Below are 23,444 nucleotides of genomic sequence, written 5' to 3'. Positions count from 1 at the left end.
CCGGTCCAATTTGTGGGGGGAGACAAAGTGTTGATAAGCCACAAGTTGGACCGACGATCTGGTTAGGATCGCCGGAGTACATTGAATGAGGGCAGCGCAGGACCGATCGTCGTGGAGGTCTTTGGGGGAGGCCTTTGTCCAGCAGTGGACGTCTTCCGGCTGAGGTGATGATGATGATTTGCAAGATTGCTTGACTTTTGCAAAACTTCAGAATAATCATTGTATTGACAGTGTTGTTCTGGGATATACTCAATATTTATGATATCCTTGATTTATTCACAGATATAACTTTATACCAAGTTTATTTGTAAAGCGGTACGTATCTGTATAAATACACCATTCGGTTTTTTTCACAAATTCATTTTAATTGTTTGCGTGGAAAAGGTGCAATGTTGCATGGAGTCGCTCTAACCTAAATACTATATTTAATATTTCTCTGGGATGTGTCTGGTATATCCATACAAATTCATCAATTTAATGCTTGATCTTTAATCAAATCATTTTGATCCTTTCCAAATATTTACAAAGTGTGATTATATTTGTGATTGATTATCGATTCAATTCGTGAAATTAATTTACTTTCAAATCTCAATAAGGAAATTTCTCTTCTTACAATATATTATTTGTTATTCCATCTCGTAGAAATATGGTGGATTTTTTTGAGTTCCGACCATTTTACACTGATTAAAATTTTCTTTTATTCTAGATTGTGTTGACTATAACAATTAAACACACACTTTTGACGAACTTTATTTGACTTTAGTTGACCAAGTATGGCAATTCTCGCGTTGACGGCTTTACTTTTCATATATGGGATATGTTAACATATTATTTCGCTATTAAGACAAAATGGCTATCCGTTATTATTATTTCATATACATATATAGATATGGAAAAATCTTGAACCATTCAATAATATTTTTAAGACCGCGGGCATTCAAATGTCTTAAGTGTAAACAATAACACAATTGCTATAGAAATTCAACTTTATGACTCAAGCATTAAGTCGATATTTTCTTGTCACTACCGAATCGAATTGTGAAAAAAAAAATCCGATTTTTAAGCTACTAGGAACTGCTTTTCTGATAATGCGTTTTCACATCAACGTTTTGAAGAAATCTAATGACTGCCCCTTTGAATATGTTTCGCTAATTATTTCCTAGCAGAATATATTAAGTCATAAACTTACCTCTCTTGAAAAATGTTATCAAATAGCAAAGAGGATGTAAATACTAACTTATAATAGGCGGGACTGCCTGAGTCAAAATTGAAATTTAGTTTACTATGAAAAAAGATAAGATTTGACAAAAGTTTGAAACAGTAATTACACTATGGGGACGAAGTATAATACGGCTAAGTTTGATAGCGAACAGTTGCTTACAATGTAGTAGATTTCGGCTATCTCCGTTTTTTACAAGAGTATAGCCATCATCTGTAAATCTATGAATTACTGCACGTTTCATACAATCGAGTGAATCGCTTGTTTCTTAGAGTTTTTCGCTAAACTGAAATTAGTTTCATCCTTATTTGAAAAAATAAAGAAACACATTGTTATGGTTGTAAAATTCATTTATTTTATAAAATATTACGATCGAAGGAGGTTTTGATGTAAATTATTTAAAAACATCGATGTGAAACAAATCGGCAGCAGATCGTAATACTGAAGAGGCCCTGGACGCCATATCTCCTGATGCTGTCGAAGACGGACGGGAATGCTGGACTGGCTTCTCGGTTTCCCAGAAACTCAATGCGAACGTCAGTTCTGCCCAAAATGCTTCCGATTGTGTCATCTGAAATAATAATGAAATTTAGAAACATTAATAACATGATATTGAACAAAATCACTTAATTCAGTCACTTATACATTTTTATTTACGACAAGTGTTGAGCTACTGAGAATAAGTCACTAGAAATTCATTGCCACTCTTTTATCAATATTAACATTTTCACCGTTTTACAAATCATTTCAATTACAAAATAATATGTAAAGTGATGCAACATATTACTTATAGGTAATATAGAAATTGTAGCGCAAGAAAGATTAGCGTCGGTTAATAAATTCGATTTTATATAATATTAAAGCGTCGTCCAGTGGGAAGCTCCTTTGCACAGGATGCCGGCTAGTTTATGGGTACCACAACGGCGCCTATTTCTGCCTTGAAGAAGTAATTTTCGCATTATTGTGTTTCGGTCTGAAGGACCCCGTAGCAGGTTAAATTACTGGGCAATTTTGAGACTTAACATCTTATGTCTCAAGGTGACGAGCGAATTGCAGTGCCGCTCAGAATTTTTGGGTTTTCCAAGAAAACTGAGCGGCAATGCATTGTAATGGTACCGTCAGCTGAACATCCTGCTCATGTCGTCCCTTATCGTCATAAAAAAAGTCAAGAACGTTGAGCACAAGAAGCAAGCACGAAGATGATTCGGCTTACGTCTTAACTCGGGTGTAACCACCGTGCGGTGCGAGCGCGGGCTCCGGGCAAGAGGCGAGCAGACAGTTAGGGAAGTACTATCGAGCGAGGTGGTTGTGTCTCACGCGCAATCCGGGAACACCACATTCTTATTACGTAATCTAATATTATACCTGTCTGTGTCTTCACACAAAAAACGTTTCTTGCTGATTATTAGACAGTGTGTTTGTAAGACTGTGTTTTACTTGCTGTCGTGTTAAACGCCCACAACAATGGACAACCACGATCATCCTGCCCATGAGACCGGCCTTGTTCCGTCATATATATTGCACAACAATAGCGAAATATATTTTAGTCTTCTTTATCCTAAATTTATTATAAAAGTCCAAAAATGAGAGAATATATAATATCCAATAGTACCTTTTGTTCAATGGCAACATCTCTGACATGCCACAGAAACTCCAAGGCACCAATTCCAGCCGCCATTCCACACCCAATACCCAGAACAACGAACACGCCGCCCACATTGTCTACACCCAGTTCTGCTGCACTAGTACCTTCTTCTGCTGCTTCTTGGGTCTGTTCAAAGAAAAATATGGACATCAATATACAAAGAAAACTTGCATTAAGGTGTATATTTTCCATGCAGTTAAATTTTTATTTAGTTCATTCAAAAAAATCGACTACAGACTAAAAAACCAATTAATTTTAATGTTGTATCATTCTACTTATAAATTCGTGTCTCTTCTCTAGTCGTTCCCTCATGACTGAGGATCGTGGTCATCAACAAGTGGTCCACTTGCAGTGAACTATTTGTTTCCATCGGCTACTGTACATCGCGACCCTGACGGCGGAGCTAAACCTCGGGGACCTGGAGTCTTTTATTTGATCGGTCCATCAGGTAGGATCGGCCTCTTGCTCGCTTGACATAACTACGATCAATTTCTCAGGCTCTCATTACCCCTTCGAATTATGTGGCCAAAATATGAAAGAATTCGTTGGTGGTATATCGTGGACAGATGGGTTTTTATCTTGAGCTGTGAAGGAATCGTCACATTTGTTCGCTTGGCCGTCCAAGGTATCCTCAACATACGCATACATATATACATAATAAATTCATGTAGATGGAGCCAAAACATGAGAGTTGAACAAGACAAACCAAAATTTCGATCAATGTTAACAATGAACGAAATACTACAACAATAAACTAAGTGACAAACAATTCGCGAGTGTTAGACATAGCCATACTGAGTCTGGTAAATGGTAAAAATACTTACTTCACAAGCTTCCTCCGGTGGCGCTTTCCACCAACGGTTTTTCAGTTCGACTAATTTTCCACTCTCAGCTAGTTTTAATACGGCATTGTCAACAGCTGTACGGTATGAAGAATCTGGTAATACAACGTAATACATCTTATACTAGATACTACTGCCGCTTGGGAAACAAATGAGAGTGACGGAGGAAACAAACGGCGCTCTGAGAGAGAAGAGGCGGCGGAAGATATTCTCCCAGCATTCTTGTCTTGCGCTCTTTTTAATGAAATATACAATATTGAACTGTCATTTCTATTGTTATAAAATAATCATAAGGCTGTCGGATCACTTAGATATTCAGTTGTGGAGTAGTAGGATTTACGGCAGAGCCATTTTTTAATAAAACATTTAAATTTAATTATAGATAATGCCTGAACAGTGGCTGGGACTTTATTATAAAAGTATAAATTTACACTTAAAGCTATTATGTATCTTATGAAGCCTACTAGAATTAGTTACAAGCAATCCTTTATTTGGACAAAAGGTGACGACTCTTGTGAACATTATATTATACAAATGTCTATTCAAACATTATTATTAGTATTAGCATGAAAGTTTGTATAATTTTCTATAACATTCTTGTAAATATTTTTAAAAATATTAACCATATTTGTTGTTTTAATTTATTAAGTTTTTTTTTAATTTAAATAAAAATATATTGAATTATTTTTTCTAGATATATTTGTTCTTAAAATATATTTACGGGAAACTTTGAATATTTGTTTTTAACTTTGCCCGTTGAAGTTTCACTTCTACCACGTATCACAGCACACATTTCGATTATTAATAATTTCTTTTCTTTCTTAAACAATTTTGTAAATTAATATTTTGTTTCATTCGGTCGTGTGGTCTAAACCACACTTGTTTATATAAATTTGCATTACAGCTTTTTTCAAAATTCGCCATCTTTTTAACCATTTATCATAGCTTTAATAGAAATAGAATAGAAATAGAAACACTTTATTAACAGCAAAACACACACCTTCAATTTACAGTATAAATTTTAAAGTAATAAAAAATTAAATTTAATGTAACAAAAATTATTTAAATGTAAACAAAAACAAAATATTAAATAACTGTGCGGCGCGTGATTCCCTGCTAAAAGGAGCTGACCCAGTATATTGTTGGTCAGTGCAGAAGACACCAACACAACACTGGTTTTCAGCAGCCCCTCGTGACATTTGGAGTAAACAGCTGTTGTAGTTTTCCCATTGTAATTTTTTCATGTACATGTTGTAAATTTATAGAGTTATAAAATAGAATTATAAATAAATAATTATGATTAATATTAAATCATATTATAATTTTTAAGCAAATATACATAATACTTATATTATAGGTAGTACAAGGTACATTAGTATAAAAAATGAGATATATATAATATATTGGTAAACATTAAATACACATAATTAGGTTACAGAATTGTGTTAGTCTATATTTATTAATAGATACTCTGTCAGAATATCAGCTGCCATTTTTTGCATCTTATGTGATACGGATCGGTGATAGACATACTGTCGAGTATTTAGCAATAGGCACTCTTACAAAATTGCGTTTTCTCTCTAACTTTTGGTCTCATCATCATCATCATCAGCCGGAAGACGTCCACTGCTGGAGAAAGGCCTCCCCCAAAGACATGTGATAGCTGTTGTAGCATTAACACAATACAATATAAATGAGCATGTTAATATTTCATTAATTGGTTTCATTATTGAATTATTTTGTATAAATATACTTACGAAAAGGCATAGCTATTCCATATCCCTTTGAATCGAGTAAACCGCCAACTTGCATTAGCTGGCATTTTCTCTGGAGTCGATATTCAATTGCCGTCGATTCCATTAAAAAAGCGTACGACCTTTTACTATTCAGGACCCTTTCGACTCCCTCGTCGTTATTCTTCACGAACACTGAAGGTCTAGCTGACTCCATCGCCGTCCACATTCTTTGGAATGTTGATACGTTTGATCGCTATAATTTATTATAATGCATTAATACATATGGGAAATCGACATATTAGGAACACGGTTAAGTCACGAAACTGACATTCTGTGGCCGGGTATCACTATTTTAGCTGTAATAGTTAAGGTTCAAGCCAAATTTAACCTTAACAGTAATGCTGACTTTAATATAGACTTCGGAATGTGTTTTAAAGGCATAAAAGGCATTTATTTTCTCAAAATAGATTCCTTTAGAATTCGTTTTGATGTCATTTCTAATATACTAGACACAATTACCGCTTCGGAAACAAGTGACAATAGCTTTAACCGGCGAAGATTGGATGGTTAACAGTTAAACTTGTGACGTCATCTAAAAATTTTCAAATTGTGCAGCACATTTTTCGCTTAGCTTTATCATGTTTGTTATTGCTAAAGTTAGCATGAGCGTTTAAAAATATTTAAGATGAGTGGCCGCTTGTTTAGAATAATTGTATCGCTGTAACAGTTACTAAACGTGAAATGGTCAAACCATCAAAATTGGTCCAGCCATTTCGGAAGTTAGCTACAATTTAACTTATAGAAAAATTTGGTGTATGGTTGAAATTCTGGTATAGTGCAAGTAATTTATATTAATAGTAGTTATAGTAATATCCTTAATAGAGGTTGCAATCATGTGTCATCCTACCAGGACTTCATATGCAGTTTAGAGGTTCATGCACAATGTCAACAAAATGTGAAATGTCATTGACTGAATTGCGAATATATAGGTATTTAAATTAGTTAGTCCATACAAATCCAGCTCATTATAATTAATATTCTTAGCTCCAAACCTACCTTAAAAAATGAAAAGGTAGAGCCCCCTTCGACTGTACCATATTTGATTTTAGTCTGCATGGCTAGGTCCTCGGCGCTTTTGATTGAGTCATCCATGGCTGCGTTAGTTAAAAACGCAGCTAAGTTGGCCGTGTAGGAAGAACACATAATAAGAGCAAAGAACCACCACATCCCGCATACCCACCGGGTTGAATATCCTCTAAATGAAAAGAAAACAAACATAAAAAAAAGAACATACCGACGAATTGAGAAGCTCCTCCTTTTTTGAAGACGGTTAAAATAGTGTGTGTGTATTATTATGCCCGCAAGAAGTTATACTTCTTTGGCCTAACGAAGCAAAAATCATTAACGGCCGTCTTCAATAACCTAACTACCCTTAGTTTAACTTACGGATGCATTGCTGTCACCGTTTAATGACAAGATCTTATCTATTCATAGTAATGTCCAATATAGTTATAGTCCAATGCTTTCTGTCAATAGGTATTTAAATGTAAGTAAGCGTTAAAGAATAGATTTGTCTACCTCTAGTAAGTTAAATGAAAACATATATACATGGGTTATTGAAAACGGTCATAAAATAATTTATTCCTCGAGCTATTACAACGATTTTCTAAAAATCTTGCAAAGATGGCTTTGACAAAATTATTAGATAATGAATACGGCTGTATTGGCTTGAACCCTTTGCCTGTCCTAATAATGGACGAAGAAACCAAAAACAATAACGAATGACGCAAACGTCAGAAAATTTAGGAACCAACTTCAACCTGTTACTTCTGTGTTACAGTGATGCGCGCGCATCTTTAAATTTCTCTCTCATAATTTTTTCATAACGCGCCTAAGCAAGTATAACTTCAAAAAATAGATTATAATATATTTGAATACTGTATACTCGTACCATAAGCAGTCAATCTTAAAATTAAGTACAGTTCTAAATATAAACAATCTGTATTTGCAGGTAATAACCCCCACTTCTGGGATTAATTACACAAATTAAATTTGAAAACAAAATTTATGTTAGTTTTTGGTTTTGCAAATATTGGGGTTCAGCAGGTTATCGACTGTAAAGTAGAGCCTGTATATGAAGCCACAACCTGAGAGTTGAACAAGACATACAAGGTTTATCAACGATGCGTCACTCGAACGGTTGGCACAGTGGAAGAGCGCTCGAAAAGAACGCCGAGAAGTCATGGGTTCGATTCCCGCATCGTTCAAGGATTTTGTTTTCAAATTCAAATGATGTAAATCCTAGGGAGAGCTTCCTTGTGTTGCCAGGACGATATGACATGGGTACCTTCATAAAAAAGCGCATACACCTTCCTTAAAGGCCAGGAAAGCTCCTGTGTTTCTTCTGGTTCTGCAAGAGAATGTGAATGAGATATAAACAAAAAGAAACAACTTACAAACAGGTACATAACATACAAATAGTTTTCAAATAGTTGCCATTATTAGTAAGAACCTTATCAAGTGTCACACAAAATAGAAGTAAGATAAAATGACATATAGATATCATTACTTTGGTAATATATCAGATCCTTGGGTCATGATTGATCCCATTGTCAGCCAGCAAGAATTCTTAATATGCCAGATATTTTCCAATTCTTCGGGCGACTTATCGCATGGGTGCGGATTCTCCCAATCATTTGGTGCAAGCCTGGAATTAAATAAAGCCTTAGCCAAGAGATTCTTAGAATATATAATTTATGAAATAATAGAAATAATCTTAAGGTCTGATGCATTTTGATTAAGTCTTGCAAGACTTAATCAAAATGCATCAGACCTGAGCAGAATGGGCGCAACAAACTCAGCGGGCTGTTTTTTCTATCAAAAACTATGTTTACAATGTAATATTTTACAATTAAACTAATTATTTAATAGCCTGAGGGCGGTCACTCCATTCCCAATCTGTGGAATCATTAAGAAAGTCATTTATGTTAGAGTAACCTTTACCACACAACCGTTTTTTTAAAATACTTTTGAATATCGTAATACTTTTGTTTTGAACATTTTATGGGATCTTGTAAAATAATATACATCGCCCCACAAAAGACTTACTAACTCGACTTAGCCGAGTAGTAGGCATATCAAGTTTATGTTTCTTCCTCGTGTTAACATTATTATTGTCACAGTTTCTAGCAATATATAAAGACTAAGAATATACTAGCCTAATAACGACCTCTCTCTCGCACGCTACGTTTGACTATACGCTAGTTTATTGTAAGTCTTTTGTCTTAAACATAACCCAAAGTTTATAAGTTACAGGCATATTATGATGACAGGTGCAGTGCAGTTTTATCAGGGTATAAAGGCCTTAACCCTACCCATCAGCTCATTTGACAATGTGTCAGTTCACACTTAGGTTACAAGAAGTGAAAATCATAATATCATTTACTCCAATGAAACCCATAGTAAAGTATCAGGTACACGCTCAGAATTTACGGGGGTGATTCTGTCTTTATAACATGTTATAATATCATCAATTTCCTTAGAATAAAACTGATATAACAAAAAGACTTAAACATCCGCGAAGAATTACACGAAGGCCTTTTTCACAATGTTCAAGTAATATCAAATGGTCAGATTTGGTCCGCATTCGATGGTATATCGCATTGTCTATTGAAGAAAATTATTATTATTATCAACCGGACTGTACCAAGTAGGACACCGGACCAATAATTGGTGTGAGACGCCCACCGGATCGTCAGATGGTACCAAATCCTACCATGCGTTTAGGCTATAATGTAGGGAATTGTCATAGGCGGGATAAATTGGTAGCCTCATAAAAGTTCTTCTCCCCATGTCAAAGCGGTTTTCAAGAAGCTTTCTTCCACGTACTACAAAACTGTGTTTCCGGGACGATACGAAATGGGTTCACCTTACATACACCTTCAAAAAAAGCGCGTACACCTTCCTTAAAGGCCGGCAACGCTTCTGTGATTCCTGTGTGCAAGAGATTATGGGCGGTAGTGATCACTTAACACCAGGTGATCCGTACGCTCGTTTGTCCTCCTTTTTCATAAAAAAAAGTCCCTGAAGGCATGACTTTTACCAAGTATTGTTGCAATATGTTGTGTTATTATCAAAGTTATTGTCTATAATACAAATGTTATTCACAAAGTAATATAATATATAATTATTTTTTATGGGAATTCTTAACGAACCTTGATAAAATATGAAGTAGCAAGGAAACCATTAAATATGCTCCAGCCATGTAGATCCAAACATCGACAGAAAAAGGCGATAGAAATGAAAACAGCTCCGGTTCTGGTGGCGGGGCCTTTGTGTACAGAATACTGATTCCTAGCGTCATGAAAGGCGTTGTAAAATCAACAAATGCCCTCCGTTCATAAGTTATTGTTAGATCGCAAATAGCCAGGTCAGCTTTCTGTAAATTATGATGTTGTTTACATTTCTGTTGAAATAAATACTAAAAATAAAGTTCTCAGTGCACTTAAAGCAGATTTTATATCAGTAGCAATGAATGAATAAAAGATTTCAATATAATTCATGTGAATATACAAACCCTCTCCAATAAATGTCCCACAAGTCCATCCCACGACTTAGTTTCTTTATGATAAGAGCCATAAAGGTTCCCCGGAACAATTTCTATCTCGTAATTTAAATGTAGCGTCTCTTTCAATATTTCGTGTATCAAGTCCTTAGAGTAACCCTCATAACGGTCGTTTCCAGTCAATACTTCACCCTCTTCCGGCGTCCTCTCAACAAGATAGGGGGCACCGATGCGTGAAACCACTCTAAAAGTTTTGTTTTGCCATTTTTCTGCCAAGAGATCAGAAACTTCGTCAGCAGTTCTAACGTAAACAAAGCCTGTTTCTGCATTCCATTTTGCGATGCTGTTAAAACCACTGTTGGATAACTCCATTATTTCAACATTTAAGTTAGCACGTTCGCCTGTACTTTTATCCAGTAAAATTTCTCCTGTTATGCCTGTTATGGGATTCTGCAATAGAATTTTGATATTTAAATCAAAAATATTTTATTACGTAGGTAAAATGCATTATACTTGAAATATGTCAATTTTTCATACAACTCGTTCGGACGGCAGATTTCCTTATGTAGGCCATACACGCTACGGTCTACCGGAGAGGTAATCTGTGCAGGTTATGCCTGCGCAGGTAGACCGGAATGTGTGTGGGAATAGACCTGTGCAGGTTTTTGAACCTGCGCAGGCGACCGGCGCAAGATCGAAAATCGATTCTTTCGAGTGACACCGTACGGTGTACCTGTGCGTGTGTGCGTGTACTCCGGTCGCCTGCGCAGGTCGAGTCAGTTGTTTCCTAGTGTTTCTTTCAGACGGTTGTCTCATCGCTCGCATCTTATTGCCAGAAAATGGCGCCACCAGATTCAACTAAAAAAATCCTCGAAGATTTTATCGAAATGTATAGAAGTAATCCATGTCTTTGGCAAATTAAAAACAAAGATTACCATAATCGAGACAAAAAAGAAGCTGCTTATAAATTACTAATAGAAAAATTGAGAGAAATTAAAGCAAGACCTAGCAACGCCAGCGTGTCATCGTCCATATTCGATGCCATCGCAAAGAGAACTGAAGACCGCTCCGATACACCGGAACGTCCCCATACACGCTACCATTGTTCGGTTGACCTACGCAGGCATACCTGCACAGATTACCTCTCCGGTAGACCGTAGCGTGTATGGCCTCCTTTAGAGAAGAACGATTAAGATACTGTAAGGTAACTCTTTTCGAAACAGAATGGTATTACAGGCTCTTATTTTCAATTAAATTTACAAATCACAAACATCAATTACTAAATGCCTTACTAATTACTAATTAATAAGTAAAAACATACTTATAGTTATTTTACATACTTTAAGTATAATACAGCAGATCCATCAATCCACACACACCGTCAATACGAGTAAAATACATTAGTTAGAAGTTACTTTTATCGCTTCATAGTTTATAATGTTCATATTTGCTGGTTTAAATAATACCAAATAACATTAAAGATAATATTTATAATAATAAGTTTATAATAATATTCATAATTGTTATTTTTTCTTTTCTGTTTCATTCAACTGTTATTCCGACCAGTAAAAAGTTTTTAAGGATCAGTTGCAATATTGTGTTGTTGTAGAATTGTAAAAAACCCAACTTAGCAGCTAATAATACATTCCCAAGGATTGTAAAAGTACTCAACGCGAGTAATTTGCGAATGAAATGGATCTGTACGTCTCGTTAATTGTTGTTACTTAAGCTGTTGTATTTTTTGTTCAAAGTTCTGTATTTTAATCAAACGATTATTGCCTCCTCTGGTCAAAGTCCTCAGGGTTCTGCTAACCTATAGCTGTTTATTTGTATGGGCTACAAAATCTATATATATAAAAATGAATTGCTGTTCGTTAGTCTCGCTAAAACTCGAGAACGGCTGGTCCGATTTTGCTCATTTTGGTCTTGAATTATTTGTGGAAGTCCAGAGAAGGTTTAAAAGAATAAATACGAAAATGTTCGGAATTAAAAAAAAAAACAACTATTTTGTTTTTCCTTTGATGTGTCCCCCATCGTTCAGAAATCAAATTAAAAAAATACTTTAAAATGAATAACTAATTTGAATCTTTGTATCTTTCTAACTTTCTCAGGAGGTTAAAAACAAACTTAATTGTAGCTTCCCATAGTTGGTAGATTAACTACAGTTGTTAACTACGATGGCAATACAACGTTAGCTGGGTCAGCTAGTGTAGAATAAATAATGATAACTTCACCTAACATCTGATGTAAGAATTCAGTTTTGCTTACACGTTTTTTAATATTTTTTATGCAAGAGAAGGACAATCGAGGACCTATCGCCGAAGACTACACTCACTTGGTTCAAGGAATCACAGAAGCGTTGCCATCTGATAGTGGTAGACTTTTCTGAAGGTGTATATATATATATAATCATATCGTATTGTCTTGGGAACAGCGCTCATATAATAATAATAATAGTGGGACGCCCTATCCTGCATCCGGCTCCCGCCGTCGGTGGTGCAGTGCGCCGCATGGGATGGACGAATATTATCAACGAAAATGTCATGCGAGCGTACTATGGGGCGACAGAAAGGGAAACACCTCATTGCGTATCGTTATCGAATGCTTTCTCTGTTTCAGATCCTTGAACCAGGAATGACCGTTACGACACAACGACTTCCATTAACGGTCTTAATAACTGGATAAAGGGTCAGTTACAGAAAGTAGCTGATTTGGGAACGGCACGCATCGTGCGGAAATTCCTCAGTCTGTCGCCCTAACCACCGGCGCAATTGTCGTGAACCAACGCCGACGGGACTCTATTTTTTATATTTATATTTGTAATATTGTTTTTTATAAATATGTTATATATATAAATGTAGAAAATAAGTTGAAATTGTAATAAAGAGAATAATAATAATAATAATATTGACATACTCTTACACAAATTATCTTGCCCCAAACTAGGCATAGCCTGTAGATATTATGGGTGCAAAACAACGATATTATATTTAACACAATATACTTACTTAAACATACATAAATACATATAATCATCCATAACTCGGAAACAAACATTCTTCAATGGGAAATTCGAACCAGGGACCTCTAGCTCAGTAGGCAGGATCACTAACCACTTGGCTAGGGGTCGTCATATAAGTTTGTATCAAACTTATTTTATTTCAATATCAAAATGACACTTAGGTAAAAGATTTTCTAAAAAATGCTAAATCATTCGACAACAACACTTATTGCTCGTAATATAATGTATATTTCACCGTAACAGTATTTCAAGCCTAGGTGCTTATAAATGTACATACAACCACCTACAGTCAATAAATGATTAGTAAATTCCTCTCCAGCTTCCCACTTGACATCCGAGTCACATTTGATGGCCTCAGGTATTATTTTAAATTCATCGGGCGCACTTTCCACGGAATCCGTTATGAGACGTGCGGCGTCCGATGCCAAAGCCGCTTCCACCTAAACATTTGAGATATTGATGTAATTTAATTAATTACATTGAGGAACGATTTACTATATGTATACAGGATGTCCCAAAGTTTTGGGACATGATGTCCCAAAGTTATGGGACATGAAGGGAAAGTACCTTAAATATCGAAGATAGGCAATTTTACTGAAAGAAGACTGTATGTTATTTTTAAAAGTTAGTACTTCTGCATTCAAAGATTTTTTAAAAATTACCTGCCTCGTCTGGGAATCGAACCGACAGAAATGTAAAAAAAACACCCCTACTTTTAAGATGCCAATCGAAAGAATGGCCAAAAACTAATAACTCTTCTTAAGTAACATAGTATTCTAAAAGAAAGGAACAACGTAAAATGAATATTTTCCTACTTGGGTTGGTACGAATGGACCAATTAGATGGCCGGCCAGATCCCCGGACCTTACACCATTAGATTTCTTCTTTTGGGGATACGTGAAAGATATGCTATACAAAAAGCGATACGAGAACGTGGGCGAGTTACAAACAGAATTGTGCCATATCATATCGAGTATTCACCATAAAATGATAAGAAAATCAACAGGCAGCGGACTCATTAAAAGATTGGTGATTTGCGTAAGACAAGAGATATCACATTTTGAGCATTTAATTTATTAATTTACAAATAATACCCACTTAATTGACTACTTTCTTTTAAAATACTTTGGAACTTAAGAAGAGCTATTAGTTTTTGGCCATACTTTCGATTGGCATCATAAAAGTTGGGATGTTTCTTTTTTACATTTCAGTCGGTTCGATTCCCAGACGAGGCAAGTAATTTTTTGAAAATCTTTGAATGCAGAATTACTAACTTTTAAAAATAACATTAACTCTTCTTTCAGTAAAATAGCCTATCTTCGATATTTAAGGTACTTTCCCTTCATGTTCCTTAACTTTGGGACACCCTGTATATATATATAATAGACGTCGCTGTATTGTGTGTCTTAGACCGCATTTTTCACCTTCGCACGATACGCTATAAGTTAGGATATTATCCCCGCCATCTGTGTGGCGGTCGTCCACAGTGCGGTTTTCAAGGAGTTTGCTTCCAAGTACTACAAAGCTGTGGAAAGAGCTTCCTTGTAGGGTGTTTCCGGGACGATATGACATGGGTACCTTCAAAAAAAGCGCATACACTTCCTGTGATTCCTCTGTTGTTGCAAGAGAATGTGGGCGGCGGTGATCACTTAACACCAGGTGACCTGTAAGCTCGATTGTCCTCCTATTCCATAAAAAAAAGACATGAAAATTAGTCGATGTATATCACTTCATAGAACAGAACCGTACCCTTCGTCCCAGCGCTCTTTCTACTAAGCCAACCGTCCGCATTTTGCATGATCCGTAAATCTTGGTATATTTTTTTTATTATGAGATACATGCCTTAGTTTTCAGTAAGAAGTTTGATTATTTTTAATTAGGTATTGTTTTTGAGAGCATACCTTACTGTCGCATATAACTGCTGTATAACTTCATTTTTTTTATTCTCTTATAAAAAACAATTAATAAACGGAATTTTAATGGACAATAAATTAAAATATTGATCATACCGTTATTTCATGTGTCAATTGTGGTATTTTAACGTCATCTGAACCTCTAGTCTTCCAGTCAGCTAAATAAGACTTGGTTCTGGAGTCAGAATGATCAAATATCCTGAAACACGTAACGTTTGACAGGTCATAGCGAAGTTCTTGCAGATCCAATGTATGAGCATCAAGCGACATCAGAACATAACTCTGAAATAGAAATATTTATTTGAGATACAAACATACATAAGTATAATCTACACGACCCGCCATGAACTTAATTATCACTCTGAGCCTGTACAGGTGACGCATGAGTTGAATGCAGAGTTCAGGAATTCGATAGTGCTGTGACCTAATTATAATTGATGACGATAATCAGTGTGTCGATAAATTTAAACTATGCTTCAAGTTTACTATTTTAAACTAATATAATTTTTCTAAAAATCAAATTTTTATTCTGCCTTTCTTCAACACACAATATGTATAAAACATTTTGCGCGGTTTGTCAGAAGACGCTGATGTGGTTTGTCAAGTGCTTCTCACAGGAATGGGCGTAACCCCGTGAGTGACAATTTAAATCGACCCTTCTCGTGGGAATCAAAATAGGTAATTCAAAACAAACCCAATCTTCAAACAACCTCAACAAACATCAAGAAACAAACCGAACGGTTAACAATCAACAAGCTCTTCTAAGGGACTTCCTTAAAGGCAGAACACGATCTTCATCTCTCTCTTCTTTGTCTTCGGGCAAAGAAATTATCATACTACCAACAAACGAAGAACAATCAAATTCGTTGAAAGACACCCCCTTGCTAACTCCAAAGAATCCACCTTCCTGGCAACGTGTTCCTATAACGAAGAAACGTAAATTATGCAATGAAACCCCCTCTCCTGATGGCATTAGTTGCTCCAACAGCTTTTCTAGGCTCTCGACCGATCTAGCGGAAGACCCTCCTGCTAAACAGCGAGCACCAAGTAAGCCTCCACCGATAATTTTATATGGAATAGAAAATGTAAACGAACTGACAAAACTCCTGCACTCCGTCGTCCAAGCCCAGGAATTCAAATACAAAATTGTCAATAAGAACCTACTTCGGATAATGGTCGATTCTATAGAAAATTATCAAAGAGTAATCGATCTCGTCAGATCTAAAGGTTTAATCGGGCACACTTTCTCAAAAAAAGATACAAAATGTCATCGTGTGGTCATTAAAAATCTTCACCACACTACTCCGTATGAGGCTATTATAGAAGCTATAGAAAGCACAGGAAACAAAATAAGAGGTGAAATCATAAACGCTAGTTACGGCCCTGACAAAATTCCAACCTCCACATTTTTTGTTAATGTTGAACCAAGCATAAACAATAAAGAAATAAAATCTATCCAGTACATATACCATCAGCGCGTCAAAATAGAAGACCCTCGCAAATCAACAACGATAGTCCAGTGCAAACGCTGCCAACAATATGGACACTCGAAAAATAACTGCATGCAGCCTTTTCGCTGCCTAAAGTGTGCCGAAGGACATAACACTGCCCAATGCCCTAAAAAAGGCCGAAACTCACCAGCGAAATGTGCATTGTGTCTTCAAGACCACCCTGCTAACTTTAAAGGATGCCAGGTTTATAGAGAGATCCTGGTAAGAAAAACAAAGAAAACCCGGAAAGAACCATACCCGGCCGATATCGATGTTGATAGTAGGAAGCGTACATCTAAACCCAATACTGAAGTCATTATACAGTATGGGAATGGGGTCCCAAAACCCTCAACTGGACGAAATACAAGTCAAATATCATACTCTGACGTGGTTACCGGACGTAATAATCACCTGAAGGAAACAGACCACACTGCATACACCGGTAGAGAAAACCACGAAAAACCCTCAAAAATAGAATCACTCTTAATAAAGCAAAGTGAAAAAATCGACATTCTCCTTCAACAGATAGGTACCCTTATGGGACTATTGACCACAGTAATCACTAAATTAGTTACAAAATGATTGGGCTAAGACTGGCAATATGGAACATCAACGGTCTTTCTTCGAATATACATGAGCTTGAAACCATACTTACAACTAACAAACTTGACGTAGCGCTCATATCTGAAACTCATGCCACTCTAGTATTAATTCTATATATGTGTGTGTATTTTCATTTAAAATATGTGTTCATACTTAATTGTTACATTTATCAGAATTGTTTCATGATCCAAATAAATAAACAAATATGTAATTATTAACAGGAATTCATTCCATTTTAATACCAAAAGAATATTTAACTACGAATATGTCCGTTTGTATTTTAAGAAATTACGATATCCTTATTTAGGTACATTGGGATGAAAACAAAAAAGGTGTGTTAGTTAACTCAGCTTTGAAGAGATCAAAAGAATTACATAAATGCAGTAAACACGAGATGGTCAACAATAGAAATTGGCACATTCCCAATATAATATCAAGTGGCAAGCGTTGCTGGCATCAGAAACACTTCTTGTTAAACTTATTACTTCATATTTTTTCATCAAGTGATCTAATTTTTAGGGTTCCGTTTGTAGGATCACTTTGTTATCTGTCCGTCTGTCTGTCAAGACCCTTTATCTCGGGAACGCGTGGCAGTATCGAGTTGAAATTAAACAATATACTTAAGTGTTACAGTCTCTAAAAGAACTTATATTCTGTGAAAATCTTCTAAGTAAACGTGAAAAAAAGATACGGCCGTTTACGCCGCAAAACAAATAATCTTCGACACGCTCAACTATGAAATTGAATTATAAAAAAGTGTCTGTGTGTCAGCTCCGACGCACGACTGGAGTATACTCATCAATAACGATTGTTTTTGAACAGGTACTAAACAAAATCAAGTCCAATGGAGTCGGTTACAAACAGACCAGGGGCGTGCAGAAGTGGTTTCCCAGCAAGGTAGGCATGAAGATCAAACTAGTTGCAGTTGGGCTTAGTTTGACAGCACTAGGTTTTGAGGTCAGAATATTGAAGTTGTTTGTGTTACGCGTATAGTTTCGGGACCATTAATTAGTCAACCTAATATTTAAGTTTTTGTCACTCTAGGAAGGTACACGTAGGTACCTAATATGAAATTGTGTAGTTAAAAATTTAGGTATTGCACAGCACAATTTTAATTAAATTAATTATTCATCGTATATTTTCTACAAACTAATTTTACATTAATATGATTTAAATTAAAATCTTCAAAAATGACATAGAGTCCGCTTTTTTATTAGCTCCAGAATATGTTAATTAGTTTTCCTATTGTAGCTCCATAACCTACGGACTTAGCAGTTACGGAACGACGTACAAGTCATATTTAGAGGATATATACAAATTACAAAAAAGAATTCTTAAAACTATCGTTCCAAATTATTTTTATAAACACAAAGAAAATACGGACCTTGCACTATTTAAACATTGCAAGGTTATAAATGTCTCTGATAAAGTGAAATTCCGTATATTGTCAGATATAAATGAATCTAAATTCCTTCGAGAAATTCAAAGACTGCCTCATCTAAGACAATTTATAGGAACAAACATGTCATTTAAATTACCTAAATCAGAGCAAATAACTACGTCATTCCTCTATACTTAAACGAGACTCCCTTAGAGATTCAAAAATTATATATAAATAAAAATAAATATAAGTCTTCGTTAAAAAAGTACTTTTTACAAAATCCTTCATTAATATAATTGTATCTGTGGTAAGCTAAGTAGACAACTAATTTGTAATTGCTAACATTTAGTTGATAATTATTTTTTGTTTTGCATTTTATTCATTTCTATACTACTTTGTTTAAAATTGTTATTTAACATCTTGCAATAACTGTATTCATTGAAAGTAATTATTGTTTTCTTTTTAAATATTATGTAATTTAATTCTAAGCGCATTCACACACAGATAAGCTTCCTAAAGTTTAAGTGTGTGTTATTATATTGTAAGCTATAACTATATTGTATTTTAAATAAATATTCTAAAAAAAAAACCATAATCGGTACGCGTAGTTTTAATGATTTTGTTATTAAAATTAGCTATGATATAGATATTTTCATTTTTACCGCCCTCTAGCGGTAAAGACACAAATTGCAATCATTGTGTAGATTTTCCATGCATTTATGATGTTGCATAAATTTAACATCGATTTCACGATCACTAATAATATTATAATGACGTGATATTGTATAGTGTACTTTCATATTTCTTAAGTCACCAGTAGAGGCAGTAGCTGTCTCTCATCCATGATCCAATGTGAACTCTAATTTTTGTAATAATATGTATTTGAAACATTTGTTGAAAAACAACTTTTATCTCAATCCTTATAATTTCAAAACAATTATAAATTCAAAACTAATATATTTTCCTACATATTGTAAGTAGGTCTAATATTTAGTAGGTAATATGATATTTATTCGCTTACCCCTGTTTTAGCAGTGTTCTTCGTGTTATTACTTGAAGGTATTGTAAAGTAATAGCAATCGAACAAAACTCCACTATCACAGCTGATATCTCAAGTAATATTACATAATTTGTATCTGCCTATTTGCCTATATTAAATGCACGCCCCTGAAACAGACATACAGCAGAAGCTAATAAAAGCGTTTTAATTAAAAAAGATCGACATCATATGTAAAGGTAAATAAACGCATTAATGAAAATTCTTAAAGAATATATAATATATTTTATTTTATTTACATTTTTACGACTATTTGATATATATCAAATATTTTACATATAAGTAAATCTTACATGAGTACATCATTATAATTATATTATCGAATCATTAATTATCGTAACTGAAACTACAAAAATAGTTAATAGAAAATAAATCATAATAACTTATAAATAATTAATAAGTAATAAAAAAATTATAGATATAAAAAAAATAAAATAATAGGTTAGGTTAAAAATTGTCTATTTGGCGTAAAATGCGCTATATATACTCTCCATGTTAAATTAAACATTTAATTATGTACATAGCTCATATAAATTTGTATGAACTACATATATTGAATAATTCAATATTTAATAAATACAAAGCACACATGTTTATTTTATATACAATACATGTCATAGTGTTGTAATGTATGAATTTTAACTTACTTAGTACCTACGTGCTTATCAGATTTTCCGGCACTAGTATTTACACCACATTCTTCCATAATTTATAGAATTTTCACTTAACTTTATGAAAGTATAATAATAAATCAATTTAAATAAAATAATTAAGCTTCAAACTACAAGACAGTAAAAGGTGCGCGAGAAACGATGCGCACCAAAAACGTTACTATGAGATCTGATGAGTAGATTTTACTATCCATATTTTTCTCATACCGGGCGCCTTATATGAAAATCGATTCTTAAAGAGTAAACTCCAAAAAACTACGTATAACAAAACCGACTTCAAAAAAAAATTAATATAATATGCAAACCTAATACCACTATGCCTTTTAATACAAACAGGTAAATACCTACACTCGCCATGCGTGACATTGAGAGGGGGTTCAAATGGCAAACATTTCGCATCAAACTAAAGAAGAATCATGTAATTCGGATCATAAATCTCAGCGTAATCGGTGTACATACATAAAAAGTACCGATTCAAATGAGAACCTCCTCCTTTTTGAAGTAGGTTAAAAAACAGGGTCTTTATGCATGGAACGGTGGGCCAAATTTTTCATTTAGTGTCATGTGAGGTATCATATGAAAGGGCTTCAATTCAATGCCACAAGATTAAACAGATTTTTAATTATATTCATGATTATTTATGACGAAGGATGACAAAATACATTCTCCATTTTTTACAAGTATAGGGGTAGGTATCTAATAATATGCACGGAACCATATCGGCGATCTATTCTTTTATTATTATAGTATAAATATAATTCATCATTTTTTTACTGACACTGAGGAACGCGACTTTTTAGACGTTCGGCTGATGGTAATTGATAAGCCCTGCCTCTGAAAATTCTTGAAAAACACAAAAATTTTGAGCTTCATATAATTGCGCTCGTCACCTTGAGGTGCAAGATAAGATGTTAAGACTCATTTACCCATTAATTTCACTAACTAAGGCGCCCTTCAGACCGAAACACAATAATGCTAACACTGCTTCACGGCAGAAATAGGCGCCGTTGTGGTACACATAATCTAGCCGGCATCCTGTGCAAAGAAGCCTCCCCCTGGTAAATGTGTATGTATCTCATAAACCAAAAAATTAAGACAACGCGACATTTGTGTTTTAACGTTGCACTTAAGATTCACGAGTCACTAATATTATAAAGCTGCAGTGTTTGTTTGTTTGTTTGAACGCGCTAATCTCTGGTACTACTGGTCCGATTTGAATGATTCTTTCAGTGTTGGGTAGTCCATTTATCGAGGAAGGCTATAGACATTATTTTTTTCAAAATTAGGAATCCGTAATAAAATTGCTATTTTGTAACACAAGGTTAATTTTAAATTACTACTGATAATTTCCTTTGATTGGTTAGTAGATGTTCCATCTTATTAATTTACCGGCTTTACTCACGTTTTATCGGTGTCGGTACCGACTAGTTTCGGACCATTCGGAGGTCCAATCGCCATGTTGTTAATTAATTAATGTAAAATGTAAAGTGTTGACATTTGATAGGTTACACCTATCTAATTTTTATACAAGACAGATAGCTAAATCGCTATCCTTTTATTTATTTTATAACTCAGCCAATTATTTGGCAACCCGGTCTCCTGCTTCTATTGAGCAGGTTAGTAAGTCGATTAGCACTGCTTCTATTGAGCAGTGTAATAGCTTGTTGGACTCTGCTCCTATTGAGCAAAGTAATTATTTGATTAACACTGCTTCTATTGAGCAGTCTTATAGTTTAGTTTCTGGTTTGGAATATGTTCCAAATTATTTAAATTAGTCAATAAGACAATAGGGGACTCCTCTAGCAATATAAATACACAATGTACAAATAATAGTAAACATAATAATTGTAAAGTTATACACCTGATGCACCAAAATATGCAAGGATTGTTAGGTAAAGAACTGGAACTGGAGTTACTAATGAACCATGAAAATATTGATATCTTATGTCTTACTGAACACTGGCTTAGAAAATATGAGCTCATTTTTAACTCCAGTGGTCATCGGGTGGCAAGTGTGTTTAGCAGAGAAAAGGCAACACGTGGCGGCTCTCTTATACTTATAAGTAAATCATTTAAATTCAAAGACCGTAAAGATATTGTGGGCCTCTCTGTTGAACGTACCATTGAAATAGCCTGTGCAGAGCTTGAGTGTGTCATTGTTGTAAGTATATACAGACCCCCCGATGCATTATATGAGTTATTTGAGAGTGTATTGGAGGAGGTTCTATCAAAATTATCAGAATCTAAGAAATATATTATGATTTGTGGTGACTTTAATATTAACTTATTAGAAAAATCCACCACAAGTATTAGATTCAAATCTTTGTTTAAATCATATAATTTATCAAATATTTTCTTAGAACCTACTAGAGTAACCAGCACCTCTAAAAGCTGTATTGATAATATTTTTACTAATTATAAACCTATTTCTCAATCAATAATTAGTAAACTGAGCTCAGACCACTTTGGTCAATTAGCCTCTTTTAATATTGAAGGGAACAAATGTACTTCAACTAAAAAGTTTATGTTTGTTCCGGTTAACAATATGCGAATGGAGAAATATAGAGGCAATGTTTCAGAAAAACTCTCAAACTTGTATTTGAATTATAACAGTACTCCAAATGAGATGTATGGTAAGTTATTTAAAATAATTAAAACAGAGTTTGCTTCAAAGACAGTCAACTCGGGTGGTCTCTTGTCATTTAACAACTGGGCAACAGCTGGTATTCATAGGAGCAGACAACGGTTATATGAACTATATAGTGAGAGATCATCATGTAATCATGATGCATCTTTCCTTGTATATGTGAAAAATTATTCAAAATTATTTAAGAAAGTATGTACTATTGCTAAGTCAATGCATATTAGAGAAATAATTAAAGATGCTTCAAATAAAATAAAAATGACTTTGAAAGTTATTAACTGGGAATCTGGAAGAGCGAAAGACTGCAAGTTTGAATATAATCTAATAATAAACAATACAAAAATCCACTCTGAGCAGGAAGTAGCTTCTGCTTTTGAGATTTTTTTTTCTGACATTCCAGTTTCCATCTCAAGCACTCTTGTCTCCTCCACCAGTGTTGCCGAGTCACTTCTTATGGAAAATGTTAAGGAATGTAAACAAAATTTCAAATTCAGTGTTGTTAGCCCAGCAGAAATAATTAAAACTTTCAGATCCTTAGAAATGAAAAAAACTGCTGATATATGGGGCATATCTGTAAAAATAATAAGTTCTGTTATTGACGTCATAGCACCATATCTAGCACTAGTTTTTAATAGCTGTATTGAACATGGCGTGTTT

At 34.6% G+C, this 23,444-nt stretch overlaps 1 protein-coding gene across 1 annotated transcript; it reads right to left on the bottom strand.

Annotated features, from left to right (window-relative positions):
• Positions 1–1,548: 1,548 nt before the first annotated feature.
• On the bottom strand, positions 1,549–15,089 carry LOC126975311 (glutamate receptor ionotropic, kainate 2-like). Its single transcript, XM_050823136.1, has 9 exons — positions 15,038–15,089; positions 10,019–10,456; positions 9,657–9,880; positions 8,012–8,149; positions 6,499–6,697; positions 5,464–5,695; positions 3,689–3,801; positions 2,832–2,990; positions 1,549–1,790 (listed from the first exon to the last, which is right to left on the bottom strand). Exons 2-9 carry the CDS (start codon positions 10,376–10,378, stop codon positions 1,614–1,616), a joined length of 1,602 nt encoding a protein of 533 aa, XP_050679093.1. The 5' UTR covers positions 10,379–10,456; positions 15,038–15,089; the 3' UTR covers positions 1,549–1,613.
• Between the last annotated feature and the right edge of the window lie 8,355 nt (positions 15,090–23,444).

Source organism: Leptidea sinapis, chromosome 35 (assembly GCF_905404315.1).
Source record: "Leptidea sinapis chromosome 35, ilLepSina1.1, whole genome shotgun sequence".
Lineage (NCBI taxonomy): Eukaryota > Metazoa > Arthropoda > Insecta > Lepidoptera > Pieridae > Leptidea > Leptidea sinapis.
The sequence above is the reverse complement of the archived record's forward strand: the minus strand, read 5'-3'. Positions and strand labels throughout refer to the sequence as shown.

What these genes read in the sequence shown, in the direction of transcription:
- LOC126975311 (XM_050823136.1), bottom strand. Translation starts at nt 10,378, where the DNA reads ATGGAGTTATCCAACAGTGGTTTTAACAGCATCGCAAAATGGAATGCA. An exon ending in TGGAATAGCTATGCCTTTTC is followed by an intron (nt 3,802 to 5,463) that starts GTAAGTATATTT and finishes TTGTATTACCAG; the next exon opens with ATTCTTCATACCGTACAGCT. An exon ending in ATGTTGCCATTGAACAAAAG is followed by an intron (nt 1,791 to 2,831) that starts GTACTATTGGAT and finishes TTATTATTTCAG; the next exon opens with ATGACACAATCGGAAGCATT.